At 36.9% G+C, this 27,403-nt stretch overlaps 2 protein-coding genes across 2 annotated transcripts; both read left to right on the forward strand.

Annotated features, from left to right (window-relative positions):
- Nucleotides 1–428: 428 nt before the first annotated feature.
- Nucleotides 429–6,153, forward strand: LOC148412722 (E3 ubiquitin ligase TRAF3IP2-like). Its single transcript, XM_088433578.1, has 9 exons — nt 429–503; nt 573–706; nt 1,446–1,536; nt 2,073–2,215; nt 3,465–3,553; nt 4,012–4,080; nt 4,190–4,294; nt 5,278–5,352; nt 5,418–6,153. The coding sequence occupies exons 2-9, from the start codon at nt 574–576 to the stop codon at nt 5,574–5,576; spliced, it is 864 nt and encodes a 287-aa protein (XP_088289704.1). The 5' UTR covers nt 429–503; nt 573; the 3' UTR covers nt 5,577–6,153.
- A 566-nt stretch (nt 6,154–6,719) lies between these two features.
- Nucleotides 6,720–26,769, forward strand: LOC148412723 (uncharacterized). The gene is made up of 31 exons (XM_088434019.1): nt 6,720–6,830; nt 8,739–8,921; nt 8,986–9,069; nt 9,351–9,455; nt 9,542–9,697; nt 10,029–10,184; nt 10,244–10,381; nt 11,214–11,432; nt 12,016–12,060; nt 12,145–12,192; nt 12,283–12,309; nt 15,857–15,904; nt 16,010–16,147; nt 16,228–17,054; nt 17,175–18,035; nt 18,111–19,293; nt 19,851–19,949; nt 20,031–20,081; nt 20,794–20,838; nt 20,900–20,968; nt 21,040–21,087; nt 21,487–21,522; nt 21,600–21,638; nt 21,707–21,775; nt 21,920–21,985; nt 22,071–22,121; nt 23,524–23,568; nt 23,649–23,681; nt 23,744–23,773; nt 23,837–23,863; nt 23,937–26,769. The coding sequence occupies exons 1-31, from the start codon at nt 6,821–6,823 to the stop codon at nt 24,020–24,022; spliced, it is 5,022 nt and encodes a 1,673-aa protein (XP_088290145.1). The 5' UTR covers nt 6,720–6,820; the 3' UTR covers nt 24,023–26,769.
- Nucleotides 26,770–27,403: the final 634 nt, after the last annotated feature.

A 27,403-nucleotide genomic window follows, 5' to 3' on the forward strand; every position in this document is an offset into this window, starting at 1 on the left:
TCATATATACCAGGTGTGTCAAAACTCAGATGTGTCAGGTGTGTCAAAACCAGAAAATACAATTATCGATGCAAGTATCAAAATAGAACATAATTTCTTCTCCTGTGAAAAAATATAGTTATTTAAACAAGACTGTTCAAATAAATACAATCATTTGGATAACTGTATAGAAGAGAGTCCTTATTGTCATTGCTAATGCATTCACAGTATATTTCCTTCTCTTTCATTATGTTAAAAAAAAAACAGGTCACCGGGTCACACTTAGATGGAATGTTATATTTTATAACCACAGCTTTGTCTCCAGTGTACAAACCTTTCTGGACAATCTGGCTTGGCAACACACGTCGTGGTTGATTGGACTTGGGCGTGGAGAATTTGCATATAGCAGTTACAGAAGCATCACACATATGCAAATAATCCAGCGGATGGCGACGAAGCTTCACTGGGGTCTGCGCGACGTACTGTGAGGGACGACAAAGTTCGCCGCGTTTGTCTTCACGCAGGTAAGCAGCTTTGGTGAGGAATTTATTGAGAGATGCGATGTGAGCGCTATTAAGTGTTGTCATTGTCAGAATGGAGGATGGAACCGGTTGCATGGAGGAATTGGAGCAACTTGAGCCTCCTTTGCCTCTCAAGGACGAGAATGACAAGGACGGGATCCTACCTTCTTTTCCGTTTTCTTGCAACTGCATGCACCAAACACACGGTAAGAAAAAAAATACGTACAATGTTCAAAAATGTACGCAAATTACATTGTCAATCATAAAACCAATGTACAAGAGCCATTATTTTCAAGGGAAATGCCTAACGCAAAAACGAAAATGCGAATGAGCTAAAAGCATATAGGGCAGCAGTATAAAACATGATGAAGATAAGAACTAATATTAACTAGCATGTTATCCACAGTCAAAAGTTGTTGACGAACTATTTTGGGACATATTATCATGCAGCAACATTCTTACAAAGAAAGTACAACTTACAGACAGTCGTGGGCCAGATTTCACACAGATAAAACAACGTGTGCGTCACTGACTGCTTTCAAAAGCACACCATCCTTCTCACTACAAAATGGAATATCGATAGCGGTCATTCAAAACAAATCTTAATTTTTTTCAGTGTTGAGCAATGCAAAAAAGTTGTGCAAAGAATTGACCTGAAAAATACACTACTACTACTATTAATAATAATAATAATAAAAATAAAAATAATAATAAAAATAATGATAATAATAATGTACAGTTGTGTAAGGTAAACCAAGCATAAATGTGTGAAACATGATACAGATTCAACTATCGGTAACGCAAATACACACGAGGATTACTGGCCTTGAACTTCCTAAATGAAATGATAATGAAATCTGTTTGTTTTTCTGCGAAAAAAATTGCATCAGTCTGAAAAAAAATCCATATTGATTGGGTCCTAATTGAAATTATATATGCTGACAGACTTGCACCCTGCGATGTGGAATGACTTGAGGCACCACTGTTCTCCGAGCTGCCAACTGTGTCCAAGGCCCAAGCCACCCTCCCATAACTGGTAAGATTATGACATCTGATTGGACGCCTGTCTGCACTTTTTTGCAGCGGTGGGTTGTCATCAAGTACAAATACATTGTAACAGAAAGGCAAAGGCTACTCTTGATTTTACATAACTCATTAACTGCCAGCCCAGTGAAAATTGATCTTTGACGTCAATAGCCGTCAATGGCAGTGAATGAGTTAAATATTCTTCCGTAAAATGGCAGTGAAAATAATGCATTTCAATTTTTGGATGTATGCCACTGATTTAAAGTGACAGGAAGAATAATTCATTCATTCGCTGTGAAAATGAATCTTTGACGTCGATTGACGTCAATGGCAGTGAACGAGTTTTATGGTCTTCCGCAAAATGGCAGACTACAGCAAATAATGCATTTTTGATTTTTGGATTCATGCGTCTAATATAAAGTAATTAAAAATTCACTCATTGACTGCCTGCCTAATAAAAATGGATCTTTGACGTCTATAGCCGTCAGTGGCAGTGAATGAATTATACGGGTCATTTAAAATTGCATATTTTTTCTTATTTATCAGGCTCCGACATCAGGTGTCGCCAAGCGTCTCTGTGAATGTGCCGCACTTCTCTGTGCCGCCAGAGGAGTCCACCTCGAAGACGGCGGCCTTGCAGGCGTCCTCGCACACATACCAGAGACGAAGAAGTCTGCCAAAAGAGTCGAGTGAGTCCTGTTGCGGTTTGGCACTCATCGTCTCCTATTGTCATTATAATACAGTGTTCCCATAACTTCTTCATGTCTCACCTTGTTAAATTAGGTTCATCTTAAACCAGGACAGGCACAGGAGGGGCGGGGCTAACCTAATAGGTGCCATAAATCTTAAACCAAGACATGAAGACAAAAGACGAAATTATGGAAGCGTGTGTAATATGGAAAGCATGGAATACTTATCGGAGAATTATTTTGAATTACCGTAATTTTCGCACTTATAATGCACACTTTAAAGCCTTCAATGTTCAGTGATAAATGTATGATATTACAATTAAAAAAGTAATAGCACCCTGTTTGAAATTTTGATATTTTATATATGCTCTAATTTGACAGCAATTTATAGGGGGACGATGCTCAAAAACCTCGAGATTTTATAAATGAAAGTATGGTTTTCAAACTAAATCTAAAAACTGTTTTTAAATCAACAAAACAAGACATTTCTTGGTTGCAGTTTCATAAAAATAAAGTTTAAATATTAACATAATTATATATTTTTTTAAACTCTTCATTCATCTGGGCAATGATCTAAAAAAGTTTTTTAATGTCATCATGAGGTATTTTTTTTCTACCCACAAATCATCTTTATTCTTTTGGATCATTTTGGATTGTCTATTAATAAAGTTTCACTGACTTATCTTACTGTTTTGTTGATGTTCCCTTTAGTGCAGCTTCATCTAGTAGATGCATAACGCAACCCCAGCCACTACTGTAGCTTCTACTCTATGTGCCTTATAATGCGATGCGGCCTATATGTGAAAATAGTTTAAAATTAGCCATTGATTGAATTTGCACCTTATAATGCAGAAAATATGATACATGAAATGATAATGAAGCTCGATAGATACATGTGAAATGATGTGGAGGGATGTTGAACAAAATGGAAGTGTATATATATATATATATATATATATATATATATATATATAATTTTTTTTTGCTTTTAATTTGAAATTTAGAGAAAACAAGTGTAGTAGGGATGAGCTGGAAAAAAACATGATTTGATTCTATTTCTCAGTAGAAGCAAAAAAAAAAAAAAACTCATTGTCATAATCGTTCCAAAATAAAACAAGAAACTGTTAAAATTATAAACAAGAGAATGTCCCAATTTGCCAGCTGTTTTTATTTTTTCATGCACTATCTGTGTATTTTACAAAAATGATTGATTTTGAGGTTCTCACATTTTAACGTATTTTGTGGTCAGGAAACATCTTCATCACCTACTCGTCGGACTCGTCTGGTGAGATGATCGGCCTTGTCGACTTCCTGTCCAAAAATGGCTTCCAACCTGCTGTAAAGCCCAACCTCTCTTTCAAGCAACACAAATAGCTTGCTTTTATTTTGTTAAATACAATTGTGCCTTAAGATACGAGTGTCATCCGTTCCGCGGCCGTGCTCTTAACTCAAAGAGGTCATGACACAGATCCTCGAAATGAAAAGAAATCCCGATATTCTGTTAATGTTAGTCCCTTTTGCGAAGGATAAAGAATATATTCCTGTAAGAGGTCTGTCTATATGTGTTGTGCCACCTTTTGTGTTCAATTGTCCTTTGCCATACCCCCTCTTGCAGATAATTTTGCATGATTTTTTTTAACATTATGCTAAGCTGACTTTCCCAAGGCAACGCTCTGTGGTTGTTGTCGTATTCAAATTTTTGCTCCCAAGTCAAAGCCGATATATACTGGCATACTCTTATCTCAAGGCACCTCTGTATAAAATACAAACATAATGCTGGAATGTTAATGGCACAGATGGACACAGTTGAAGGGTCCCACACAAATATGGACATCACCACCTGGGAGGATACCATCATTAAAGATGTAAGAGAATGTCACATCTCTTATTTTATTTTTAATTAATGCTATTGAAATATCACATGTCAATAACAAGTACAAATTATTTCACAATTTGTTTTTATATTCCTGGCAGCCATCCATCCCCATCATTGTGGCTATAAGTCCTCGCTACAAAGAAGACATTGAAGGTCGTGTTGTGCATACCCGCGGACTGCACACAAAATACATTTACTCCATGGTAAAACGCACACTGAGTTTGAAAAGTCCAGCGACAAAATAAAATTAGTACAAAAGTAATCAATTACTGCAAGTAATCAAGTACTAAAGTATTGATTACTTAGGTAATCAAGTAGTAGTCATTACTTTAGACACCAAAGTACTGAAGTAATTGATTATTTTAAGTGATCACGTGCTAAACAGATTCTTTTAGGAACTATACTTAAGTAAATTATTTTAGGGTGTGTATTAGATTACTTTTGGTACAAAAAGTAATCAATTACTTTAGGTACTAAAATACCAAAGTAGCGTTCAAGTTCATGAAGTAATTGATTAATATTTGATTGTCTAAAGTAATCATTCATCTTAGTGCTTAGTTATTTAAAGCAATTACCTAAAGTAATCAATTGCTTTATTTGCTTAGGGAATAAAGTAATCAATTACTTTAGGCAACATACTACTAAATTGCTTGATTAGAAATCAAATAATCAAGTGCTAAAGTGGTTACCTTAGATACTACGTTTCTGAAGTCATCAATGCTAACCTCAGTGCTTAGTTATCCAAAGAACGAACCTAAAGTAAAGTAAGTAATTTTTTAAGTTACTAAAGCATTGTCGTAATCAATTGCTTTAAGGTTAGTAATTGATTGCTCATGGTACTAAACATAATCAATTACTTTAGATACTAAAGTAACAAATGATTTTAGTGTTTGATTAATTTTGTACCCGCCGATTTTAGACCTTTCTTGAGCCAAACACTTCCAAAAAAAAACCCACCTAGGATTGAATGTCTGGGATCTTAAAAAATGCTATAGTTACATACGGGTGTGCACACTTATGCAAACACATTATTGTTTGTTTTTGTTTGCTGGTGAAAAGTTATGAAATCATATATTAAGATTCCAAAAATCTAGCGCTTGAACTGTTTTTTTTATAACGAAAAAGGCACTAATTGCTTAATATTATATATTATATGCCTTATATTTTGATTTTGATTTTTTTTAAGATGCAGAATGAGTTCATCCAGCAGGGCAGCTTGAACTTCCGTTTCATCCCGGTGCTCTTCCTGGATGCCTCCCAGGTGACATTCTGCTCCACGCATTTTGATGACCTCGTACCTTGCTCATTTTGTGTGTTGCCGTGCAGAAGGACGTTCCGGGCTGGCTTCAGAACACGCGTGTCTACCGCTGGCCGCAGGACACGGATGACTTGTTGCTACGACTGCTGCGGGAGGAGAAGTTCGTCCCTCCGCCGGTGCCTGTGGAGCTGGCGCTCATCATCACAACTGTGGCTGCCACACCTTAAATCCTACTATGTTCCCGAGAAAGGCCGGAATGTCTTCAAATGAGCACAGTAGGACTTAGTAGGGTAGCTCCAATAAATAAAAAGATAGAGACCAAAAACAAAGGTCCACTTCAGTGGACACATTTTTTTTAGATGTTCAGATGACTCTACAGAAAAGGAGGATAATTTGAGTGCCAGCAATTTTGAAGAATTGATTCATCTTGTCTTTTAGACAAAACAGGAATTATTCATATTTGATTTGATAGGCTCGAGCATCTACAAGCGTGTCAAACTGATTTTTTCGTTATAGTTTCCGTTGGAGGGCCGTCAAATGAATGATATTGTATGATATATTGTCCTCACACATTTACACATTTTGAAATCAAAGGCCACTAAAAACTGCACAAAAGGGGTATAGACAACAACAACATAAAAAACTGTCAAAGTTGAAATCAGCTTTAAAATTTTATATTTTAGCCAGAAACTTTAAGTCATAAATAGCAATTATGTGGAGGGCCGGATCTGGTCCCTCGGGCCTTGAGTTTGACACTTGTGATCTACAGGATGTAAAATATGTTGTCATATAGATTTTTTTGTTTTTCGCTGCTTGGTGCAACACTCTTTTATTTCTAACCTATTATTGAATAAAACTATTTTTCTTTAAATTGATTTTCTTTATTTTGTTGTTTTATGGTCATTATTATTATTATTATTATTATTATTATTATTATTATTATTATTATTATTGCACACGGGACTAATTTGAAAGCTCAATAACCAAACAGATAAATACATGAAAATGGCCGCTACGAAATCTTTGATTTCAGTACGATATCGATTTCAAATTTAGTATCAATTTTTATCGCTACTTGAATCGATCTGCGCAGCTCTACTGAGAAGGTATTTAACCCCACCCCCGCTCCCCCACTTTTGACCTCCAAAAAAGGTGTGTGAGAGCAGACTGGCTAAAAATAACTCAACGGGGGGGGGTTAAATTACGTGTTGGGGGGGGGGGGGGGGGGGGGGGTTCGTGTTGTGTTCTGTGTTCGTCCCCGTGCAAAAATCAAGCTCCCCCCCTTCCCCCAGCCCCTTCCCCTCGCTCTATGCCTCCGCACTGGCAGCTCCACATGCACCCGTAAACAGTTTATGCTTTTTCATCTTTATTTTTTTTTCAACCTCCAATGAAGAAGTGATAAGCTATGGAATAATTAACCGGACCTGACTGGTGCCAAAACCAAAAGGATTCGTAACTGCAAGTTGTCAAAATGGCTGACGGTAGGCTTCGTTGATATTACTTCCAGCGCTAAAAAAAAAAAAAAGTTAAAAATTAATAAAATCATAAATAAAGAATCATAATAATGTATTTCGTTAATGTATTTTGTATAGCTCATTTCAGAACATTTTGTAGACCACCAAAATAACATTAACCTTCTGGCATTTGCCCACTTATGGCTCATTTTGTAATTTATAATTAAAATCTTTGAATATATCTGTCATATAATTGTTATTACGGCCACTTGAAGCTAGTGGGAAGCTACAGTTTTTAACCTTAAAAATAGCATACCTTAATTCCTAAATTATAAGACCCACTACTTTTCTGTTTTTTTCTGGTCAAAAATGAAGGCCAAAAGTATGGGTGCATACTTTCATCAGCAACTTAAACATTACTTTTTAATTTTTTGTTATTTTTGACAATTGACACCATCCGAGGAAGATTGAGCTGTCGGCCACATTAATGTGTGCATTTTGCAAAATGTGCATTTTTAAATTCGCCGTATTCTTACTTCCAGTAATTACCACAAAAGGTGGACATTCTTTGTGTGTTAGCAGCCAGTGCCTATTGCAGCTAACAGTTGCTCGTGTTAGCTAAGGTTGTTATTTTCAATAAAAGAAACGAGCAGACTGAACCAATGTCCGAGTCCATCCTTGTTCACGTGCTGGAATATAATTAAAACGGATAGGTTAGAATGTCTCCAGTGGATTCAGTTGAGTGACAAGGTATGGAGCCTTAGATGACACACAAAGGTGTTCCATTTCACTTGTTTATTTATTGTGGGGTTTTTTTTGTATATAAACACAATTGTAAACTTAATGGAACAAGGATTTGGGTGTTTATGGCAAAATGAACTTATTTATGGCATTCATTCAGAATTGTGCATTGTTTTGAAGTTACAGTTTCCAAATTAAAAATGTGGTTACTGAAATTTTTGTTATCTTTTAATGTATCTTTTAATGTATTTTTTCAATACAGTACATTTTTTGAATATTCTTAGCTTCCAAAAAAAGTGTGCAAAAAAAGTAGCAATTCCCTCCGCTGACCATGAAGAAGAAAAAATGCATTTTCCTGTCGGAATGTGAAACTCCCTCTGCTGGTTATTGACTGTACTACGAGCAATATACAGTACAGTATAGTGTTTCCTTGTTTATTATTTGGTGTTACAAACCCCAAATTATTTTCATTTTGCTCTTTTCTTTGCTTGTTTCCTATAAAAAAGATACATAAATAAAATTGAGATTTTTTTTGTCTACTTCAACTTAAAAGAAAAAATAGAAAAATAGAGTATAAAGAATAAATAAAGAAAAATAGCTAGATAAACCTGCAAAGCATATTGTCACAAAAATGTAGAACAGGTTGATTTTTTTTTCAATAAATAAAAATTGCTATTTTTTGTACCATTCTGACTTTTAAAAAAATCACAAGAAAAACTGCACTTTTGCCACTGCAAAAGATGTAAATAGAAATCTGACAGTGTGAATCAAGGTGAAAAAGGGCTGAAGCATAATAAAATGGAACAAGGCTTTAAGATTATTATTATCATTAAAAGATTCTGTTGAAAGAGTTTTATATAAATCCGTGCATGCAACAGCGACAGAAATTGTTAAACCCTCTTGGACAAGCGTGTTGAAAGTGCTGTTGCTATAAATACTAGCTATCACATATCGGCAGCATTAGCAACAGGCTAAGCAGCCACATGATGCATGCTCAACTCTGTATTATTTATAACTCTTTCAATCATTTTTTTAATTTCGGGTAGTAGTTCATGCACATCAATTTCTCTCGTGTCGTGATTAGTCTTTTTTTTTTTTATTGAGCTTCTACGGAGATTTGTATTACATAATTCCAAAGACACGTTAAGCTTTGGTAACAATTGGCTTTTTTTTTTTTTTTTTTTTCATATCAAGGGGCCGAAAGTGCCAGCGGGTCCCGAGCAGCAGCAGCGTGCGGCTCAGTAAAATCCAAAGCCGCGATGGTGCTGAACAAGCTTCGAGTGTCTGTGGAGCTGCTCGTCGCTCTGGCCGCTCTCTTGTGCTGGCTGACGGTGGGCGTGGTCATGTTTGACTTTGTGGAGTATAAAGCCGTACCAGGTGCGTCATCAAGAAATTCATTGTTGTCATGCACTGTTGTCAACTGCTGCTTTGGGTCGTCCAGACATCCAGCACATCATGTCCGACCCGGTCCAGGCCGCTTATGACGCCGCGGATGAAGTGTCCAATCTGGTCAACAAGTTCCAAGGTGACCCTGAAAGCTTTGCGTCGGAATTAACTCATTCGATGCCAGGGACGTAATTACACGTTTTTTAAGAGCCCGGACATTAAATCCCAGATAGTTAAGTATTAATTTGATACTAATGCACACTAAGGACATTAATCTCCAAATACTAACATATTAAATCGATACTTAAGTGTCTGGGCTTGAATGTCTGAACTCTTAAGAAAACGTGAAAATACGTCCTTGGCATTGGATGAGTTAATAGCATCACCCATTATATTTGTGACTTTTCTGCTCCTTCCTAGAATGCGCACCGGACTTAACCGACCCCGTGTCTGCAGCCACGTACGCATTGGACGAAATAGCCCAAGCAAAAGACAAATTCGTGCAATATTTCTCCGACGAGGAAGGTACGGATTGTTCACTGAGAAATAAATGTCGAATAAATGTCTCATGTTTCCCCGAGACACATGTGCATTCGTCCTCCCAAACGCAGATGTCTTCTACTTGAGTTACGTGGATCCAGTGGTGATCGGCAGAGGACTTTTCCATTCCACTAACAATTTTGTGTGCGGGGTGGCGGCGTCCCTCAGGGACACGTCTTGTGCTGCTGTGGACGCCATCTTATATTCTATAGCGCATTTCAGTAAAGGTTGGTCAACAAACAAACAATGCAGATACTGTATTTACACTGCGTCTAAGGCATATTTGTAGTAATTTAACACCACTCTCCAGGAAAATGATCATTTAGCACTTGAATTCATTCCTTTTATAATTCTAGTCTACTCGAACTCTTATACTTTTAGTTTTTATTTCACAAACACGCAAATTGGAACTCTGTTGCTAACCAAAACAGCAGAACATACAAAAACACATTTAATTATATGTGAAGAGTCTTTCGTGCAATATTGAAGATGATTTTTGGTGACATGGAGATGATAAGTAGATGTTCCAGTAGACGATGACATTTTGTGTTTCCACAGTGTTGCATTCAGGTACAGTTGACCTGAGCTTCATGGATCCGGTTCCGTGGTGCAGAGGAATGTTCTCCTGCACCAATGACTTTGTCTGTGGCCTGCTGAGCTCCATTCAGCAGTTCTTCTGTGGCATCTTGGACTCCGTTTTGGATCTGGTTAAAGGTATTCATGAGTGTCTTCTATTCAAGGGAAGATTGAAGAATAATTTTTTCCTTTTTCAGTGGACCTCAGCTTTTTGGACCCTGTGGCGTTCGGCAAGAGCATCGTCAGTGTTACAAACGACACCGTCAATAAAATAACAAACGGCCTGCAGGAGGTTGTTGCTGTCGCCACAGACGCCGTGGTCGATATAATCAACGGTACTTAGTTTAAATTTGTCTCCAAATTATTCAAAGTCTTTCGTGACGTTCACGTTCTTGAGGGCCACAAACATATTAAGGTTTTTCAGATTCACAAATGTATACGCTATTTTAATGTTGTGTCTGCCTTTGTCATGACTTAGCATATTTGTAAATGTTCAGTTTTGTTTGTAAGTTGTCTAGAACATGAGTTTGTGGATCGGCGGGCGCGAATTTATTTTTTAAGAAAAACCCCGCAGGTCCTCGGATATTTACGTGTCCGAAGGCCAGTTCCTCCTGTGTCCATCAGGAGGCAGTGTTGCTCTCATTTGAACAAACCGCGTTCCGTTTCCTGTTTAAAATTGGATGTTCAAAGACAGAAAACGAGCCTTAATCTGACCTTCTATGGTGTGTTTTTTTAACACAAGCCGGTAGACAAAATACAGCTCTGTTTTGTTTCCCTTGAGCTTGTTTTTATAGTTTTTCCTTCACCCAGAAGACACTTGTGTTTACCATTGGTGCATAAGCACTTGCAGAAGAAGCTAAAACAACAGGAGATCTTTTTTGTCAGGGTAGCGTAAGCTTGAGGCAACAAATATGGGTCTTTTTTTTTATACAGTAAAAGTAAAATCAAATATTCGTGTATGTGCATATTTTTTTAGTTATTCTTAATAGTGTAAGAAAAGTTTTCAATGGCTCTAGTTTTAAAAGAATTCAGCATGTCAAAACATCCACAATAAAATGTCAACACTTTCAAACAGTTTTCATGTTTCAAAGTAGAATCCGGTTTTCATTTGATTCTAATATACATTGGATACAAGTCACTAATGACTTCTGATTTGTTCTGGGTCAGACATCCGGGACGTGGTCTCCTTCAGCCCCTCTGCGGCCTTGAACAGGACTGGCGAAATTGTGGTGGAGCAGTACCAAATGCTCGTCGACGCCATCTATGGAGTCCTGCCCGACGTTGCTTTCGATCCTGCGAAAGCGGTGGAAGATGTCATGTTGGACCTGACAGACAAAAAGAATCTGTTTGTGGCCTACATGTCGACCGTGATTGTGGGCGAGCAAGGTAGAAATGGAGTGAGGGTTCATAATATTAGGTACACCCGAGTCTCACGCAATACGAACTGAATTGATCTATTTTCAGATCGATGCCAGTGAGCGCTTTTATTCTTGAGTACTCAAGACGCTGAGTACCGATACATTTGATGCGTAAAATTTTATTTTTATAAAGCTATTTCTTTCTTCCAGACATGTTATAAAAGTAATTCACCGGAGTCTATGGCCATGTACTGGCAAAGAGGACTTAATGTCATTTTTTTTTCAACTACATATTAGTTGTATCAACAACCTCCACCGATATATGATATCTTGAAAAAAAAGATACCAAACAAACAGTTCTAAAATATGTCTTTTTGTACTTTAAAATTAAACACAACTGAAATAAAATGAATAAATGTACATTATTGATGAAAACAGTGTAACAATGACCACAGTTGGACTTTGATTCAGTAATACTCTTACGTGCCACTAGAGGGAGTACACGCACTACTAGTGAGACCGTTACCATACTTTCAGAAGCAATTTGTGCAAGAGTACCTAATATTGTCTTCATAACTTGCACAGTGATTGACATTTGTCTTTTTTTTCAGCCAAACCCGTCGCTACGCCGCCTGAGATAGTCACCCACGAAAAAGGTTCCTGTCCATTTTTTTTAGTCTGTCAAAATGTAAAATGTTAACTTGTCATGAACAAATCCATTGTTGTTTTTCTTGTTTTAGAGGAAAGTGCGGCACCTCACTCTGACATACCCATGGTGAGACGCAAAGGTAAGACTACTTTTGTGTGTGTGTGTGTGTGTGTGTGTGTGTGTGTGTGTGTGTTGTTATTTGACTCACTAACACATCTTTAAAATGCAGGCGAATTTCTGCCACCGTATGTAAGAGGTAAGACCATTTTTTCATATCAATACAAAGAGCATTGTTTTTGATACAGTGAAACTTCTACAGTAGAATGCAAAAATAAAAAAGCAAATTTCCTCAAAGAAAAGTATTTTTCAGATTAGGGTATAATTGGCTATGAGTTTTATGAGGCATGTGCAAAGATACCCCTAGTGAGAAAAGCAAACTGTTTTGGACTTTTAGAAATGTTCAACTTTGGAGGTTCCACGATATTTTGTGCATGCAAAGAACCTTTGCATTGATGAATTATGTCTTAACACTGATTTAAATCAATTGTCTTGTTACGTGCGTTTTGTTTTGTTTGTACATGAAACTACTGGGGGTCCTCAGTTGTATGATGTTTGCGTAAGAAAATGGCGTCACCAACCATTAAAAGACATGCTCGGTCTTCATTATTATTAATACAATATAAATGTCATGGATGCAATATTCTTATACCGCTCAACAACTGCCAGTTGTTCATATAAACAGCATGTTTTCATTTGAATTCAATAAAATACATTTATTTTATTTCATGGAACCTTGGCTGACACTGAGGTGTTGTGACACTGCCCACTCCATGAAATTATTCTGGCTCCGCCCCTATGTGTGTCGTAAATTCAACATCTCGGAAAAACCACACACACACACACACTCACGCACATCGCTTGTGTGAATTTTGCTGCATCGGGTGTACTTCGCTGAACTGAGGACCCCTTGTTTTGTTGACCCCTTTTTTATTTCACCCCCCGCCCTCCAAAAAAAAACAAAAAAAACATGCATCTTGATCTTTGATAATCACAACAAAACAGATTAAACATGGGACCAAATATGCACCATAATTGTATGTGTTCATTCACACTCAGTACTATCTCACAAAGTGAAAACACCCCTTATTTTGTTGTTTACTACCTATGTCCCTTCAAAATAACTTTACACATAGCCATACATGTCTAAACCGCTGCCAATAAAAATAATAACACCCCTTGGTAAAAATGTTCACATTTGGTTGGAAATGTGTTCAATTTGGTTCCTGTTTGTCAGAGATGTTTTCAGAAATCATGTGTACTTTGGAAGTGATGCACTGCGTTGTCCAAGCATCTTTTGTACAACAGCTTGCCTCTGCCGAATTGTGTGCTTGTGCGAGATTGTATTGTGTCGTGGCAACTTTATTCCATGTGACACTAATGTCAGCACGTTGATATTTGTAATAAACACGTGATTGCGTGTCTCATTTCACCTCATCCGTCTGTAAACGTGTGTGTGATAAACGGTGACATTACGAGCTGGTGGTACAGTTGCAGACATGATGGTGATGATGCACGCAACTAAAGACCACCAAGAAGACAAAGAAGACAAAAAAACACCTGGGACAGACAAGGGTATTCATGTTTGCAATATATTTATGATGCACCCAGAATATATTCACAGCCCATCAGTTTTTTAGTTTTAGTTAGAATATATATATATATATATATATATATATTTTGAGTTGCAAAATAATTGGAGGGCTGTGACTAGTTTTGGATGCACAGGAGAACATATTAATGATGAAAAGAAAATTAAAAGTGTCGCTATCGCATCACTAGTGAAACACGTCCACCTTAAAGCACCACTGGACATTCAGCATAAGGAGGAGGCTGTAACAGGTGATGAAGAGGAAGCGCAGCTCCAAGTAAAAATGGAAGGCCGAGAGGATGAGGTGATGGTGGAGGAAAGAGAAAGAGGGGAGCTCAAAGAAATGGATGAGGAACCTCAAAGTGGAGATAAGGAGGAGGGGCCGGATGAAGAAGATGTGGAGTTCCCTACTGCTGCTGAAGATGAAGAAGCAGAAATTGTTGATGATGATGATGAGGAAAAGGACATTATGATAGCAGTACCTCAGGAGGAGGAGGAGACAAAACCTACTGGTGATGATGAGGAGGTGAAGGAGAGACCCACTATCGATGATCTTCTTGATAATGATAATCATGGGGAGCACAAGGAGGAGGAGTTGACAACAACTTCAGTTGATGAGGAGTATGACGACAAGGAGAGTGCAATCATTGATGATCACGATGAAGAAGAGGAAACTGCAACATTAGAGGAGGAGATACCAGTAGATGATGTTGATGCGGAAACCACCACAGAAAAAAAGGAGGAAGAGGATGAGAAAACAACTGAAGATGATTACGATGATGATGAGGAGACCAAAGAGGAGACAACAACATTACCTGAGGACATCATGACAATAGATGATGTTGATGAAGGTGAGAAAACAACTGAAGATGACGAGAAGGATGAAGAAGATAAAACACCGTTAGATGACGAAGACGAGGATGAGAAAGAGAAGACTCAAGAGGAGATGATAACATTAGCTGAGGAAGACATAAAGACGATCGATGATGTTGATGACGATGAGGAGGAGACAACATTAGCTGAAGATGAGATAACAACAGATGATGATGAAGATGAGAAAGCAACTGAAGATGAGGAGGAAAACGTTGATGAAGATGAGAATACAACATTAGCTGATGAAGAGGAGCAGCTCCTTACCACAGATGACCATGACCAGAATGAGAAGGCCACAACGACAACTGATGATGTTGATGAAGTTGAGGAAACAACAGAAGAAGATGGTGATGAAGATGTGGAGGTGCACCATGAAGAAGACAAGAAAGCTAGCTTAGCTTTTGAAGAGGAGACCCTTATAATAGATGATCACCACCAGGAAGAGGAGGAGATCTTAATATTATATGAAGAGAAAACAGCAGTAGATGAGGATGAGATTGATGATGATGAGGAGAAGAAAAATAGCAAAGGTACCAAAGTAGAAGATGAAGACTTCGAACACAAACATGAGGACGACATGAAAACCTCCCTCCATGATGAAGTGGGCACAACAACGGTAGATGATCATGACAGTGGAGAGAAGACCACAACATTAGATGAGAAGGAGGAGGAAATGACAACAGTACATGATGAGGAGGAGGAGGAAGCGGTGAAAACTGAAGATGAGGATGAGGAGGAGAAATCTGTTGATGAAGATGAGCAAAGGACATTAGATGATAATGAGGAGGAAGAGGAACCCAAGAACAAGGCAGCAACAGCAGATGAAGAGGAGGAGGAAGATGAAGAAGGAATTCAATTTGCTGATGAGGATGAGAAGATAACATCTGAGGAGACAGCAACCTCTGAGTCTTTTCTCCTAAGTAACAATGACGAGGAGGACATTGAGAGCAAACATTCAAAGCACGAGGACGATGACGAACATGACCTTCATCACGACCATGAAGACCACATTCCCGTTCGGAAACATCCCAGAAAACTCCACTCAGGTACCAAAAAGTCATTTTCATTCCATCTTTGCACATTTCCTTTTCATGATTTCCCATGAAAAAGTTCTTGTGTGGGCAAAATGATGATTGTCAATCATAGTCACAATTTTGTTGTTGTTGTTGTGACTTTTTTTTTATCTCCCAGTAGAGGTGTTAATAATGAAAATAAAAGCATGATATTTGGTCATATTTCAATTGGAGGTTATCTGTACATGTGTTGATTTGATAAATTTCAGTTGTCAAGGAGGCAACCAAAAAACAGCTGGCACCAGGAGAAATTAAAGGTACTATTGCAATGGCCTATACAGAAGAAGTGTTAATAGCTCTCACTTTTCTAACCCAGCATTTTAAAGAGTGATTAATACTCAAATATTTATTGCCATATGCAGATCTTTTGAAAGAAAAAGAAGAGAAACCAGACATCAAACATGAAGAATCGCCTACTAACAAAACGGCTGAGGAAAAAACAACAGAGAAGCTCAGAGCCATCACGAAGCTCCTTAAGAAAAAGACGAAAAAATCCAAAGGTAGAAAACTAGACAAAAGTAAGAATGGTCCACATCATTCTATTCACTGTACATAGTCACTGTATGTTCCTTGCTTTTAGAAGAACTTCAAACACAGAAACCACCGAAGGAGACGCACGTTGAGGCAAAGGTGGCAGAAAACAAAACAGATGCAAAGAGGCCCTTCATGGTCAGGTTTTCCAAAGTTAAAATTGCAAAAATGACTGAGGAAGAAAAGAAAACTGTGAGAAAACCGGCCAAGAAGGAGAAGGATCATCTAACCGAAAAGCTAACAAAGCAAGTTCCAAAAGAAGAAATAAAAGATGAGACATCAAACAAGAAGATGATCCCCAAAACACTCAAAGAAGTCAAAGCTCCTTCTATAAAAGAGGAGGAAGTAAAAAAACATCAAAAAGAAGAGAACCAGGTTAAAGAACATCCTAAGAAGGTAAAGAAACCACTAAAGGAAGTCAAAGAGTCTTTTAGAAAAGAAACAGAGGTCAAGAAACCTCAAAAAGAAGTGGAGGACCCTTCTAAAGAGGTCAAGATGCCTCAGATAGAAGTCAAACATCCTCATAGGAAAGAGAAGGAGATTAAGAAACCTCACAAAGCCTCAAAAGAGGTTGAGGAAACTTCTAAAGAAGACAAGAAACCACAGAAAGAAGACAAGGAAGTCAAAGAAACCATTGAGGTAGTCAAGAAACCACAGAAAGAAGAGAAGAAAGTCAAAGAAACTATGGTTGTCAAAAAACCACAGACAGAAGAGAAAGAAGTCAAAGAACCTCCAAAAGAGGAGGAGGTAGTCAAGAGCCTTTCTGGGATAGAGAAGAAAGCCACGAAACCTCAGAGAGAAGAGAAACTCAAAGAAACTTTGAAGGAAGCTAAAAAACCTCCAAAAGAAGTCAAAGAACCAGCTAGAAAAGCAAAGGTGCTCAAGAAACCTCTCAAAGACAAAGAGGTCAAAGAACCTTCAATAAAAGAGGAGGTTAAAGATTTGAAAGAAGATACACAGATCAAAGTGACTTCAAAGAAAGTCAGAAAGCTGCAGAAACAAGACAGGGTGCTGAAAGAACCATCTAAGAAAGACAGGAAGCCTTCAAAAGAAGTTAAAGAGCCTTTACGAAAGGAGAAGGAACCTGAGCAACCTCCAAAAGAAGTTAAAGAGCCTTTAAGAAAGGAGAAGGAACCTGAGGAAGCTCCAAAAGAAGTCAAAATATCACATAAAGAAGTCAAGAAACCCCAGAAAGAAGAGAAAGACATCAAAGAACCTTCTAAAGAAGCCAAGAAGCCTCCAAAAGAAGTCAAGGAGACTTCAACAATTGAGAAGGAATCTGAGGAACCTACAGAAGAAGTCAAAGTACATCATAAGAAAGTCAAAATACCTCGGAAAGAAGAGAAAGACATCAAAGATCTTTCCAAGGAAGCCAAGAAGCCTCCAAAAGAAGTCAAAGAACCTGAGGAACTGCCAAAAGAAGTCAAAGTGCCTCATAAGAAAGTCAAGAAACCTCAGAAAGAGGAAAAAGACACCAAAGAACCTCCCAGGGAAGTCAAGGAGCCTCCAAAAGAACTCAACGAACTTTCTAGCAAACAGAAAGTAATCAAGAAACCTAAGAAAGAAGAGAAGACAGACAAAAAATCAACAATGGGTGAGATTGAAGAGAAAATAAAAGAGGACAAGGATGAGGTTCGGAAACTTCCCAAAGAAGAAAAGGTTGTGGAACCACTCAAAGAAGAAGCTGAAAAACTGCCCAGAGAGAAACTTCACAAAAAATTAAGAACCATCAGTGCATTACTCAAAGAAGTACAAGAAAAACGCCTGAGAGAAGGTAAGGAAGACAAGAGACATTCTCCAGAAGAAATCGACAAAGATATTCAAAAGGAGACTGCCAAAATCGAACATCCTAAAGAAGTTAAGATGCCATCCATCAAGGAGAAAAAAATCGAGAAACCATCCATAAAAGCGAAAAAACCACCCATGGAAGAGACACAAATCAAGAAACCAGACAGTGTAGCAAATGTATCTTCTATAGTTCTGAAAGAACCTAAGAAACCACATGAAGACGAGTCGAAAGTCAAAGACAAGGTACAGACTTCTAAAAGATTTTTCAAAGTCCAAAAAGAAGTCTCAGAATTAAAGAAAGGTACCAAAGATGATATAGAAGGTAAAAAACCTCATGAAAAAGTGGTACTCTTCAGTAGAACTTCCAAAGACCGTGCAGAAGCTCTCAAAAAACCACACAAAGAACTTAGTAATAAAACTGAAGAAGTCAAGAAGCTTCCCAAAAAGGAAAAGGAACCCAGGAAGCATCTCACAGAAGATCTCCAGAAACAAGAAGTAGAAGAGTCCAAGACTCCCACCCTGGAGAAAGAGAAGAAACCGCATGAAGATCCTGAAGTCAAGAAAGAAAAGAAGGATGTCAAGAGATCTCTAAGAAAACAGACAATGCTCCTAAAACCACTGAAACCATCTCAAGAGGTCCACAAGGAGAAAAAGCCCTCTGAGGTAAAAGAGAAGAAACCTTCCAAGGAAGAGGGAACAGTTTTACATAAAGAAGTTGCCAAATCTGTGAGAGAAGAAAAAGATACCCAAAAACTTCTTAAGGAGGTCCCAGAGGAAACTAAACCCTCCAAAATGAAGGAGATGAAACTTCACAAAGTAGAAGACAAGATACCACAAAAAGTTGACATAGAAGTCAAAAAAACTATCAGGAGAGAGACTACGCTCCAGAAACCAACCAGAACGGAGAAGGAGCCCAAGAAAACAGTCCAAGAGGTCTCAAAGGAAAGTAAACCAGCTGAGTTGAAAGAGGAGAAGATCCCACCCAAAGAACCTCTTGAGAAAGCAAAACCACACACCAAAAAGGTGATTGAAGAGAAGAAACCTCCCAGGAAAGAAAAAGTCACAGATGAAAAAGAAGTGAAGAAAATATCCAAAGAAGTGGCGAAATCTCCCAAGAAGGAAGAACCTGGAGATATAATTTCCAAAGAGTTCAAGCTGCCCTCCAAGCAAAAACCGAAGGAACCGCTCAGCGACCTTTCAAAACCATCCAAAAAGGAACCACAGAAGTTGGTTAGGGCGCTTTCGAAAGATGTCAAAGAGACCGTTGACGATACAAAAGTAGTCAAAGAAGTCAAGAAGACTCCAAGAGAAGAACCTGCAAAAACACGTAAGTACACAAATCCTGAACATCTGGTTAACCTCAACAAAACTAAAAGGGGACAAGTCACTCTACATATGAATATTTCACTTATGAACATTCTGCGAAATGAGCAGTTTCCTGGAAGTCAGATGTTGAATTTAGTATATTTTTTGTGATGTCGGCACTGCCATGTTAACAAAACTTCCAACAAAAAATCGCTAATTTCTTCAATGACAGAATGTACAGCGCTTCACTAGCGTTCACTTTAGCATTAGCATCTAGTTGTCGATCTACTACACAGAACAGGTAAAAATCCTTCGATCGCCCCAAACAGATTCCCAATGAACGGAGGTCGCCATTTGGGCCATTATCAGACATTCGGTATAATAAACAATCAGTTTTGTACTTTTTTTTAAATTTACTTTATTTACAGCTCAGCAGTTAGCGCATAGCGCTCAACGTGACGTCATTATTTCTTCTTTGTGAGCTTACCACGTTTTCTGTCATGTATATCATTACGTGGGTGCCACCCAGTGTCCAAAATGAGACACTACACTCAATAATTGTTTGCTTCTCCTTTTCAGCTGATGTGTCCAAAAGACCTCTGAGATTGTTGAGAGTCAGCAAGAAGAAAATAGCGCCTGTACTCAAAAGGGAACACCTGAATGTGACAAAAGAAACAAGTAAGTCTAAACTCACTACTTTTTCCTAATATATACACATACACTTATTGTTTTTTTTTTGTTAATTTATTCCAACTGTAGAAGCCCCAGAAGTTCCCAAGGTGACAGCCAAAGCAGAACCTACAAAAAAAGGTAATTACAGCATTACAACCATCCATTTTTTTTAAACTATTTAAATGTTTCTAGCTGAGTTATTTTATGTTATTACCATGAAATAAACCTCCTGGTATGTTGTGGGTCAAACTGACTCATTTGAAAGTTAATATAAATGTTGAATTGAGTTTTGCTTTTACTGCATGCATTTTGGTGAATGCATTTTAGTTACAATGCATTTTGAAATCTTAAAAACTTTTTTTTAATAAATAAATAAAAGCCGGGTCAAAATGACCCAGGAATATTATCGAGGTTTCATCGGGGATCACAAGGTTTGTTGATTAGTAGAGTATACAAAAAATAATTACTCAAATTGAGGTTAATTAATGCATGGCCTCGGGTCAAACTGACCCACGATGTTATTATTATAGCAGAGAAATAAATGTTACACAGATATAAATTAATTATTGCCTTGTGAATTTATGAGTGATTTTCCAAACAAAAAAGAAGAATTTTTTACACTTTTGGATGATTAAACACACCTCCGGGTCATTTTGACCCAGAAACATTATTGTCATTCCTAGAATAATTAACACAACAATTGTGAGAATGAAATATTGAATTTAGACTATGCACATTTCAATGACTAAATATGCCCCGGGTCAAAGTGACCCAGTGACGTTTTTGTTGTTCTTTTTAAAGAAACATAATGGGAGGTTTCAAAAAACAAAACCATTGTGCTTTTTGACAGCTACTCCAACGAAAAAAGCTGAAGCGGTCGTCATGAAGAAGCAAGGTGAGGATCATTTCTACTTTTTTTTTTTTTTAATAAATATATATTTTTTATGTATTGCCAGAGCAAGATAGCCCTGCAAAAAACACTTCTCTGTTGAGAGAAAGAGTGAAAATTGTTCCAATGAAGAAAGGTAATTTTTCTTTAATTTTAAATACATATGACTTGATATATATTCATATATATTGAAATAATCTGTTTCAGTTATCACAAAGCCAGTGAGGAAAGTCCAGGAGACATCTTCAAAGACAGGTATGCATACTCAATCATAAGCAATAATTATTTCAAAAGTATATGGTTGACCAATGAGAGGTTTCCTAGCTAATGCTAACATGCCTTAGAGAGGCTAACAAATCAAGCGTCAAACTCGCAGTTTAATTTTAAACTTATCAACAAATCACAAATAGCGGCAACATGTTCCAGAAAGAATAAACAGCACAACTCACGTGCATATATTCTTTATCATCTGCCAAAAATGATTGAATTTGATCAATGTAATTGCTGCTCGTAAATCAAGGCACCAGTTGTACTAAAGTATTACTAAAGTTAAAGTATTTTTAATCACACTGTTTTTTCTTATTATTTTATCTTATTAGACAATTATATTTATGGTTTATTTTCTAAATTTGTGTTTTTTTTCCCTCTTTTTAGCAACTGAAGGCATCAAACTAAAAACAAAAGCTAAAGGTAGTTTATATTTATTTTTATTATTACATTCCACGATCAGTAATTAGAACATGATTTTTTTTTTTTTTTACTCGCAGATGTTCGACCTCGGATAAAACCGAGGGCAGCTGTTAAAGGTAAGAAGCGTTTGTATTGAATAAATCATAATAATGATCAAATGTGAATCTATTTCTCTTCTTTTCAGACGCGGGATTGGCTCCTCAAAATGTGTCTTCGGCTGGAGACAAAGTCAAAGTAGCGCCGCTAACGAAAGGTACATTTATTCTTCTTTTCATTTCAAGGGAGGATAAACAAGAATGATATTCAATGAAATGATATTAAGATGTTATCGTGGAGAGCAAAAGCAAAGCAAAAGAATGTTAGTATTTTTGTTAATAATAACACAACTTTTTTGAAGTGTCCGTCCCGGATGACAAGACCGAAGCAAAGAGGAGGAAGGCCACAGCGCTCCTCAAGACGAAAAGTACATTTCATTTTGGTTGTGAACAAAGCTAGCGTTCATACTCGCCCGGTAGCGTCTTATTCGATTTGATTTGTTTTCCTTTCAGCAGAGCACGAGGCCTCCAAAGAAAATCAAAAGCTCACAGCGGTGACAAAAGGTATGGTGCTGTGTTCAAGGGCGCTTGTTATTTTCACCGCTAAGTTTGTTTCTATTTTTGTTAGTCTATATTATTATTATTCATTAAATTGGTTTCTTTTTAGCAATTGTTTTTTTTTTATTCCTTCCTTCATACCTTCCTTCCTTTCCCTGTCCCTTATTTCCTTTCTGTATTTTCCTTCCTTCCTTCTTTATTTTATTTGTATTTATTTTATTTCCTTGCTTCTTTCTTTCCATCCTTGCATCTTTTCTTGCTTGTTTCCTTTCTTCCTTCCCCATCTTTCCCTTCCCCTTCTTCCTTCCTTCCTTTTTTCAACCTTCCTTCCTTTCTTCACATTCCTTCCTCCTTTATTCCTTCCTTCTTTCCTCCCGCGCTCCCTCTCCCTTCTTCCTTCCTTCTTTTCATCCTTGCTTCCTTCATCCTTTCCTCTTTTTTACTTTTTCTGTCGCTCCCTACCTTCCTTCCTCGTTTCCTTCCTTCCATCCTTGCTTCTTTCCTTGCTTGGTTACTTCGTTCCTTCCCCCATCTCTTCCTTCCTTCCTTTCTTACTTCCTTCTTTTCAACCTTCCTTCCTTCCTCCCTTCCTTTCTTCCTCTCTTCCTCCCTTCCTACCTTCCATCCTTCCTTCATCCTTTCCTCTTTTTTTCCTTTTTCTGTCGCTCCCTACCTTCCTTCCTTGTTTCCTTCCTTCCTTCCATCCTTGCTTCTTTCCTTGCTTGATTACTTCCTTCCTTCCCCCATCTCTTCCTTCCTTCCTTTCATACTTCCTTCTTTTCAACCTTCCTTCCTTCCTCCCTTCCTTCCTTCCTCTCTCCCTTCCTTCTTTCTTTTCAACCTTCCTTCCTTCCTTCCCTCCTTCCTTCCTTCCTTCCTTCCTTCCTTCCTTCCTTCCTTCCTTCCTTCCTTCCTCCATCTCTCCCTTCTTCCTCACTTTCCTGCCTTCCTTCCTTCCTCACTGTCTTCCTCTTATTCCCTTCCTTCCTTTCTCCCTCGTACTCTCTTTCTTCCTTCCTTCCTCTCTCTCCCACTGTCTTTCTTCATTCAGTTCTTCCTCTCTACCTCCTACTTACTTCTTTTCTTCTTCCTTCCTCCATAGCCTTCTTCTTTTTAGTTTCTAGTTATTTGTATACAAGTATTTATTTATTTCAAATCCATATGATATTTTTCATTTATTTCAAGCACAGTATTTTAGAATCTAAATCACGTCTTATTACACCTGTCCTATTTTTGTTTTTTAATGTTGTAATTCCCGCATTTTTAACATTTTTTTCTCTGTAGTTGTTTTCTTTGTGTTTTTCAGTCTATTCACTTGCTTTGATGGACTATGGAATAAATTCCTATTGTTATGAGTTAATAATCTCGAATGAAATTAATGTGCATGAGGCCTCTTGGTTTTGTTTAGAAAAAGTGGTGGGGAAGAAAGCAACCAAAGAAGACTCAATGAAAGGTACCAAACTGTCAATATAGTTATGATTATTATTGTTATTGTTATGATTATTATTATTAATTTGCTGCTTATATTCACAGAAGACAGAGTTCTTAAAGAGTTGCAAGAAAAAAGTAGGTGGACTTTTTTTAAATTAATCATCATTCGGTTGACTAACTTGTTGATTTTGTTGCAGACAAATCAGCAAAGGAGGAGCAATCAAAAGGTAAACTTAGATGATAAATAAAGTTTTATTCAAAGTGTTTTGAACGTCACGTTCTTCCCTCAGCAGATTCCGAAGACTTTGTCCCGGAAGGTGAGCGATCACATCATGTGACACGGCGCGGTGTCACATGACAAGGTTTGACAGCACTTGACTCCGCCCACAGACGAGCTGCCCTACTTCCAGTGCTTCTTCGTGGACGAGGACGAGGCCCAGTTTCCTTTCTACGCATTCTCGCCGCTGCAGGTTTGAGGCGGCCCAGCTGACGGTGGCCATCTTAACTGAGTGGAGCGGAGGATTGTGGGTAATTCTTGCCACATGGATGCTGCCATTTTTTTTCACTTTTGGTTTAGTTCTTCTACCAAATATGTGCAGCCGGTGTCATTCCTTTACAATTTTAGCATTTTTTTTTTAACTTTTATTTGTTTGTTTTGGTTGTCGTAATTTTTTTGTTAATTTATTATGAAGTTATTTTTTGATTTGTTTTTAGTTATTTTATTAAATTTTCATCTGTTTTTTTTGATTAACTTATGTAGTTATTAAATAATTATCTTGTAGTTTTTCTCTTTAATATTTAGTGGCCTTACGTGCTAGCTATTAAATAATTACGTTGTAGTTATTCTCTTTAATATTTAGTGGCCTTACGTGTTGCTATTCTCTTCATTTTGATCTTAATATTTTTTGGTTAATTTTATTAGTTTTTGTTTGGTAGTTGTAGATTTTTTGTTTGAATTTATGTTGTTATTTTTTTGTTTATTTTCTTTTATTTTTCTTTTACCTGTTTTAGTTTTGATTCATTTAAATAGCTATTAAATATTCATGTTGTAGTTATTCTCTTAACTTTTTAGTTGCCTTATATTATGCTCATTTTTGTTATTAGTTACTGTACTACAGTAATTTTATTTTAATTTTTAGTTTTTTGTAATATAGGAGTAATATAGTCAATTAGTAGGTATAAAATATGCGTGTTTTAGTTATGCAAGTCAATTTTATTCAATTACTTTTTTAGTTTTTTAGCTATTTCTATTTTATTTGTAGTTTTTTAAATGATTTTTTTTATTTTTTATTTTTTTCTTTAGTTATTTTATTGACTGTATCTTTGCAGGTATTTTACTACCTAAAACATCAGTTTATTATTGATGAAAAATCCTCAATACAAACATGGGGATTTTTTTTTACTTTTATTCTTTTTTTTTCATCTGTTTTATTTATTTTGTTTTCATGCCTCGGTTAGTAAAAATCCACGGATTATTTCTGAGTTATCACAATAATCCAAATTTTTCAGATCTTTAAAAATGCTGTATTTCCTGCAGTTGTGGCCTGCTCCACTTTTGCAAGACTTTACGAGACACTACACGTGCTCGCCACCTGCAGGGCAGACATGGCATCTGTAAAGCTGACATTTATGGTGGAGTTTAATGGCGGAACACATGTGGCTAACGTTCATGGACAAGCAGATATGGCATCAGTAGAGCTGACACTGTTGGTGGAGTTTAAAAAGCAATATTGAACAGATGTGCTATTTTTAAAAGCTGACATTTACGACGGTATTTGAAGATACATTTTTATTGAGCAGTGGCATCTGTAAAGCTGATTTTTACATTGGAGATTAACCCATCCAATACCAGGGATGTAGCTTTACTTTTTTTCGAGAAGAGTCGAGATATTCAATCCTAGATACTCAAGAATTGATTTAATACTTAAGTATTTGGAATTTGATATCTTTAATGTACTTAAGTATCAGTTTAATACTTATGTATCTGGCATTTAATGTCCTTAAAAAAAAAAAAGGGAAAATTCGTCCCTGGCATTGAATGAGTTAAAGTGAGGCGCTCCTTATGTACAGCTGAGGTGGCACCTGTAGAGTTAATTTTTTGGGAGGATTTTATTAGTTTATTAATAGAACAGATGTGGCATCTCGAAAGCTGATGTTAATATTGGAGTTTTAAAGAGATGTGTCACTATTAGTTTTTTTTGTTTAGAAACCCACTGACAAAGTAACAAAATGCAATACTTAATGTATGCTTGTGTGTTACTTTTGTTTCTTTGGAATAGTAATTCAATCCTGGATCAGTTTGATCATGTTATGTGTCATTATCCCAAAGTTTTAAAAACTTATTTTTGTGTGTGTGTAATACTGTTAACTAACAAATCTTGGGATTCATTTTTTTTCCCCTTTAAGAAACAACGATATTGTTTTAAATCTTGGGTAATTTTGACCCCAAATGTGTTTGTTTATTTATTTAAAAAAATAGCAACTTAGGTTCATTTTGACCTCGGTTTTGCTTATTTATTAAAACAAAAAAGAGTTTACAAAAATACCTAAACAATATGCATACAAATGCATTTTTAAAGGACACCTTGAATAATTGGCAGCTCGGAGGGGCAGCGGTTAGCACATCCGCCTCGCAGTTCAGAGACCCCAGTTCCAACCCACCTCTTTTCGGCCTACCTGTGTGGAGTTTGCATGCTCTCCCTGAGCCTGCGTAGGTTCCTCCTACACTCCAAAAACATGCATGGCAGGGGTATTGGACATACTGAATTGTCCTTAGATATGATTGGGTGCGTGAATGGGTTCGTTTCTGTGTGCCCCGCAATTGGCTGGCAACCAGATCCCCCGCCTACTGCCTGACGTCAGCTGAGATAGGCACCAGCAAGCCTGCAACCCTTGTGATGAAAATCTTGAAAATGGATGGATTACATATATATATATATAAATATATATATATATATATATATATATATATATATATATATATATATATATATTGCAATATTTTGAAGGAAATGAAAAGCCTTTTGAAATGTGATGTATTTTTGAGGTTGAACTTGTGCAATATGCGTGGTGAACAGCAAAATGTGCATGCGAGTGTGTGAGCTTTGGAATTAGTACGAGGAAGAAACGATGTACAGAGCATAGATAACAAGAAAACAAGGGCACCATTGTGTCAGCTGATTGTTCTTGGATTTGACATGCAATAAAAAAGTCACGCAAGTGATTCTTCTTGTGGGAAGAATTCATTGAACATATCACAATCTTTCGATTCAGCTCTGCATTTTAATCACTTGCGTCAGTATTTATATATATATATATATATATATATATATATATATATATATATATATATATTATGGTTGTCAGAACCATAATTAAAGATCCTATTTAAAACGATAATTGTATGAATTGAAGTTAGTTTGGTCTAATCATTTAATTTTAGGATTGTTCTGTCAGAGCCTATATCAGAAAAGTATCAAATTGAATTGATTTGATTTTTCTAGGCTTGTTGAAATGAATGAGTTTCTATTTTATTTTAATTTTACAAAATATTTTATGTCAGTTAAAAGCCTACTTTGATAACGCCATTTCAAACCCTAATATGAAACCCGAACCTGAGTTTGAAACCCTACTATGAAACCTCAACTTTGAATAAAACCCTATTTTGAAACCCTAATTTCATGTTAAAACCTGAATTTGAAACCCTAACCATGTTAAAACCCTCATTTTAAACCCTAACCCGAGTTTGAAACCCTATTTTGAATCCCTATCTCCATTTTAAAACCCTATTTTTAATCCCTAACCTGAGTTTGAAAACCTATTTTGAAACCCTATCTTCGTGTTAAAATCCTACTTTC

Source organism: Hippichthys cyanospilos, chromosome 14 (genome assembly GCF_059441005.1).
Source record: "Hippichthys cyanospilos isolate Australia breed blue-spotted pipefish chromosome 14, RoL_Hcya_1.0, whole genome shotgun sequence".
Taxonomy (NCBI): domain Eukaryota; kingdom Metazoa; phylum Chordata; class Actinopteri; order Syngnathiformes; family Syngnathidae; genus Hippichthys; species Hippichthys cyanospilos.